Genomic DNA, 5,177 nt, shown 5'->3' with positions numbered 1-5,177 from the left:
CTTTTTATGTGACGAAATGTTACATTTAAATATACATACATTAATTGATGCTTGTACATCTTCTCCTTTGAATTATACTAGCTGTCTTTTTTTTTATGGAATTATACTTGTTGTCTTCTTTAAAAATTTGTGAAAACAATAAAGAATAGCTAGCTAGGAGTAAAATAATAATAATGGAGAATCTATCTTTTACTCTTCTCGCACTATATTTTTTTTATTGTATTTCTATTATTATAAATGAAATATTTTTTTAATTGTATTACCTCTTCTACTCTTCTTCTCGTCTATTTTTTACCACGAATAAATAGCTTTCATATTTATTTTATGAATTAATCTCAATGTAATCTCTTTCTTCTTAAAAAAAACGTAATTATTCAAGAAAAAATAGGCAAGTAAAAGGAATAAATAAAAGAAACCTTGTCTTATATAATTAAACATTAAAATGTCAAGTAAAAGGAATAAATTAATACATACTTTTCATTTTGGCCCACACAATTCCCTATAAACAAAACTAGTTTACAAATCAATTACACGATATATGTATAATATGTAATGCCTCAAACACTAATTTCAAAATCATGATAACAACTTTCTATATATAATAATATATAATATATACTATGAATTTTGATTCCTTATTTATTACACAGATCCACACAATCAATACACCAGTGATCAGTGATCGTTAAATTGAAATCAAATAGTTCAAATTTTAAGTTTAATTTTATTAAAAAAATTAAAATTTATATTAAAATATAAATCGTTTGATTTCAATTCAACGTTCTGAATTATGTGACTGCATTCAACCTGAATATACAATATTACCAACGATATTTAAGTTTAGCAAGAACTTTGTTTGCTAGACATGATTCCAGCACTTGATGAACTTCCTTTTTGGAGACAATCAACAGGAGGTTCTGTTTGAGTCTTCAACTCACCATATGCTTCCCAACAAAAAGGAACATTGGAACTTTGGCTTGGTTCAAGCTTTATGGTATCAAGGGTTATACCAACACAAGGTAAACTATCACTACATGCAAAATAAATAGGATCTTTAATGTATGTTCCTTTTACATTTACATAATGTATGCCTGAAATTGCCACAGCTGAAGTTTCATTATGACACTTTCCACCATCACAATAATATTGATCAATTGTAATTGGAGTTTCAACATCAGAAACTTGAATGTTTGAGAACATTATATTGTTTACTGAGCCAGAGCCTCCCTGTGGAATTAAATACAAATAAATAAGATTATATGGCATGATTCTGGCTTAATCGCAGTTTTGGTCCCCCTTATTTTAACTGAATCACGAAAATAGTATCCCAATTTTAGTCATCAAACAAAATTTTGGTCCAAAATTTGATAAAGTGTCGTTTTTAAAAGTCATACTGCACCATTTATGATCATAGATTTCAGGTTGCACTGCGATATCGTGAAACATAGTGTAGTTTAAATAAACGCAAAAAAAATGACAGTTCATCAAATTTTTAACCGAAATTCTGTTTGAGACTAAAACTGGGGAAAAATAAAATTGGATGACTATTTTCGTGATTCAGTTAAAATATGAGACCAAAATTGCAATTAATTCTATAATTTTTATGCAAAGTTTGAAATGAATTTTACCTGCCATGTTTTGATTCTGACACCAGTCAAAGTGTTATGAAGAGTAGTATCACGAACTGTGACATTTGAAACACAAGCTTTGGTATTCATTTTTCCAAGACTTCCAATACTAATTCCATGACCAGGTCCACAATTCACATTGTGCACCAATATGTTGGAACATCCAGTTTGAACAGAAACACAATCATCACCTAAAACCAAATGATGTTATTGTTATTACATTTCATTTAACTCTTAACAAAGTTTAATTTTGAGAATAATTCTTACCACAACCAAGTGTGCTACTATAAATTACAACATCTTGGGAATTTTGTAGGTGAATTCCATCTGTGTTAGGACTATCACCAGGTGATGAAATTGTTATATCAAAGACTTGAACATTTGTGCATGTATCAAATTTTAGATGGGTCTGTTGACTATTCTGAATGGTTACACCTGTCACTGTTACACCATTACTTCCATAAAACCTTAGTGCCTGCACATACCAAAAATCACATCTCAATTACATATCAATTATATGGCTTATACTTTAGATTAAAGATATCTTAGGTGTTTGATATTTTTAGGTGTTTGATATTTGTAACTATATAGTTATATTTAATTATTTTTAGTTTTATAAATTATTGATGTCGATGTGTCAATCTCTGTGTTAGTGATTTGGAACATATGAGTGAGTTAAGATTATTATATAAAAAAAAAATATTAAAAATTATTGTAACAGTTCTGTTCGGTTTTTTGACGAACCAAACCATAAAAAGTCCGAGAGAGAATCATATATTTTTAATGAAAAAATGAAATTAAGTGTGAGAATCGTTCTTACGGTTGGTTTTGTTTTTGGCAGTTTTCCAGTATTATCCCACCAAACAGAGCCTTGACCATCAATGACACCTTTACCTTTGATTGTAATCTTGTTCAATTTAGTAAACTCAAGCCATTGTAGGGTACCTGACCCCCAAGCTGAAGCACTTGTAGGAGCAATTATTTTTCCATCTAGCTGCAATATTCATTTTTATAAATACAATATGTTAAATATTCACATTATTTCAATGTAAAAATATTTGTTCCTTCAATCAAACACAAATAATTTTCTTTATAGAATCACAAATAATCATGTGTAACTATTTTAAGTAGTCGTAATTAAAAATCAATATTTTAATTATCTAAAAATTATAATTACTGTACAATAATAATATAAAAAATCTTTGTACTGATTTCAAAATTCAACATCTTAACTTAATAGTAATAGTTTGATTTTTAATCTCAAAATACGAAATTTAAATTTTCTTATATGTAGTTGTAAAATGACTATTAATGTTATTTTAATAAAGAATAATTTTGCTTTTTTTAAAAAAAAAATGATTTAATACTTCTATTAATTTTTTTTAACAAACAATATGCTTCTAAACTATACAATATTTTTTAATAAAGAGTGTAGGAGAAATGAATAGATTAAAGTAATTTACCTGAAAAACAATGTTTAGTTCACAATTAGAGCCTGAGAATGAAATTGGTTTGAGTAGAAAAACAGAACCAGATGGAACAACCATTGTCGAGGCCTCTATCTTACAAGCAGCTGCCCATGCATCCTCAAAAGCCTGTCATTTTATGTAGTATTAATAATAGTACTCACTAAATTGTTATAATTTTTTTCTTTAACAAATAATAAATATCACTATAATTAATATACAAATGTAAAGTTTTATATTTGAATTTGAAATTTAAATTTAACGATATCATCATTTTTTTTAGTTGAATTAAAAATTACGGAGAATAACTATAGTTATATATAATAATAAAAATAATGATACACATTAAATGGTGTGGGGCTTCTGATGATGAAAATGTGATAGAAATTGATTTGGATGATATAACCATACACAAAAAACAAATTAACGTATGATTTTTGTTAATAAGACAAATTAGTGTATGGTTAATTACATCATCAAGATGAATTCTTCCATACAACTTACGTGCCCCGTCTCTTTTTATAAACATTGTTTTATATATATATATATATAGAAAAATAAGTAGTGTATTAATAAAAAAATGCCTACTTTAATATAAAATTGGCTTATTATATTGTAAGATATTTTTTAACAGAATATGTAAGATACTTATAATGGTATTAATCAATAGTTTATTTGATGAAAACAATTAAGGTATCTAGTAATTTGAAGAAAAACAATTCTACTACAGACATATTTTTTCTCAAATGGTACTTATAAAAAGGAAAGAGGAGTACAAATAACAATGAATAATTGAATTTTGTCTAAGATACAAAATAAAAATGAATTATTTTTTATTAGACTAAATTTTTATTATTGAATGAACACATCATAAAGTATAATTAATATTTAACTAAAATATTTATTCGGATATACATGTTTATTTTAGATTAAGTCTTTTCACACTCAGACTAAAGAACACTTATAGAAATAAACATAGACAATAAACGAATATAAAATCACCTTTGTGTCGTCGGTATGTCCATCCCCTTTAGCTCCGAAATCTAATACATTAAAAGTAGAAGATGAAGCTTTGAGTGTCCTCCAACCTCTTGTGGCACTACATCTTTCAAAATTAGAATACCAAACAGATAAAACAATGACAATGATAAATGTAATAGTATTTATATTCATAGTCTTCATTTCTAAAAAGAGAGATATACAAAGTGAAAGGTAGAAGGATTTCAAGCTAAGAGATTTTGAATTTTGACATATATAAAAGGAAATTGAAGCTCTATTTATAGGAAAGAAATTAAACCACTATGCACACATGACCACACAGTAATGGTGCATGCATTTAATGTAATTCTCTAATGTTTTGATCATATATATATTTTTAATTTTGATTTGACTCACCTGTTGATATGAGTGGTTCATTTTATATATTAGTAATATTTTTTAGTTACAATAGTAGAGTTAAAATTTTGTTGATAAAATATAATATGATTGAGTGAGGTATAATTCGATTAATAAATTTTATAATTAAATCAAATAAAATATAATGAGACTGATTGATTTAATTGTAGAAAATAAACTTGTGATGTTATTTTACTTTGTGTATATTTAACAAAGTCAAACAAAATATTAACTACTTATAACATTTTGTGATTGGCCACATGCTACTTTAAAACGTGCACTAGTCAATTTCAAGTTTAATTTTTTTTTGGGGGTGCTAATTATGTTATTTAATCCAAATAATTTAGTTGATAAATATAGATTCATGATATTGTTTGGTGCTCTGTTACTAGAATTTTGTTTTCAAAACAACAAAATGTTAATTAATTTCCTTGAGGTTTTGTCTCGGAGTTGGAGACTTATGAATGAAAAACAATATATTTGAGAGCTTTGTTTCCTTATTCATGGGTGGACTTGGATAGCATTTGTCTTGAAAAGAGAATTTACATTATATATCATTAAGATTCAATTGGTATTATTAAACATTTCAATATTTTTATATTATATATAAATCATAAGTGTTAATAATATTAAGAATATTTTAATTTTATAATTTTTTTTTTGAAGAAAACAGATTTTTTTTATTAAT

At 26.1% G+C, this 5,177-nt stretch overlaps 1 protein-coding gene across 1 annotated transcript; it reads right to left on the bottom strand.

Annotated features, from left to right (window-relative positions):
• Positions 1 to 453: 453 nt before the first annotated feature.
• On the bottom strand, positions 454 to 4,343 carry LOC101493260 (polygalacturonase At1g48100). The gene is made up of 6 exons (XM_004489199.4): positions 4,097 to 4,343; positions 3,092 to 3,223; positions 2,449 to 2,622; positions 1,896 to 2,103; positions 1,629 to 1,819; positions 454 to 1,227 (listed from the first exon to the last, which is right to left on the bottom strand). The coding sequence occupies exons 1-6, from the start codon at positions 4,274 to 4,276 to the stop codon at positions 841 to 843; spliced, it is 1,272 nt and encodes a 423-aa protein (XP_004489256.1). The 5' UTR covers positions 4,277 to 4,343; the 3' UTR covers positions 454 to 840.
• Between the last annotated feature and the right edge of the window lie 834 nt (positions 4,344 to 5,177).

The sequence above is a fragment of the Cicer arietinum genome, chromosome 2 (genome assembly GCF_000331145.2).
Source record: "Cicer arietinum cultivar CDC Frontier isolate Library 1 chromosome 2, Cicar.CDCFrontier_v2.0, whole genome shotgun sequence".
Classification (NCBI taxonomy): Eukaryota; Viridiplantae; Streptophyta; class Magnoliopsida; order Fabales; family Fabaceae; genus Cicer; species Cicer arietinum.
Note: the sequence above shows the minus strand (reverse complement) of the source record. Positions and strands in the feature narration are given on the sequence as shown.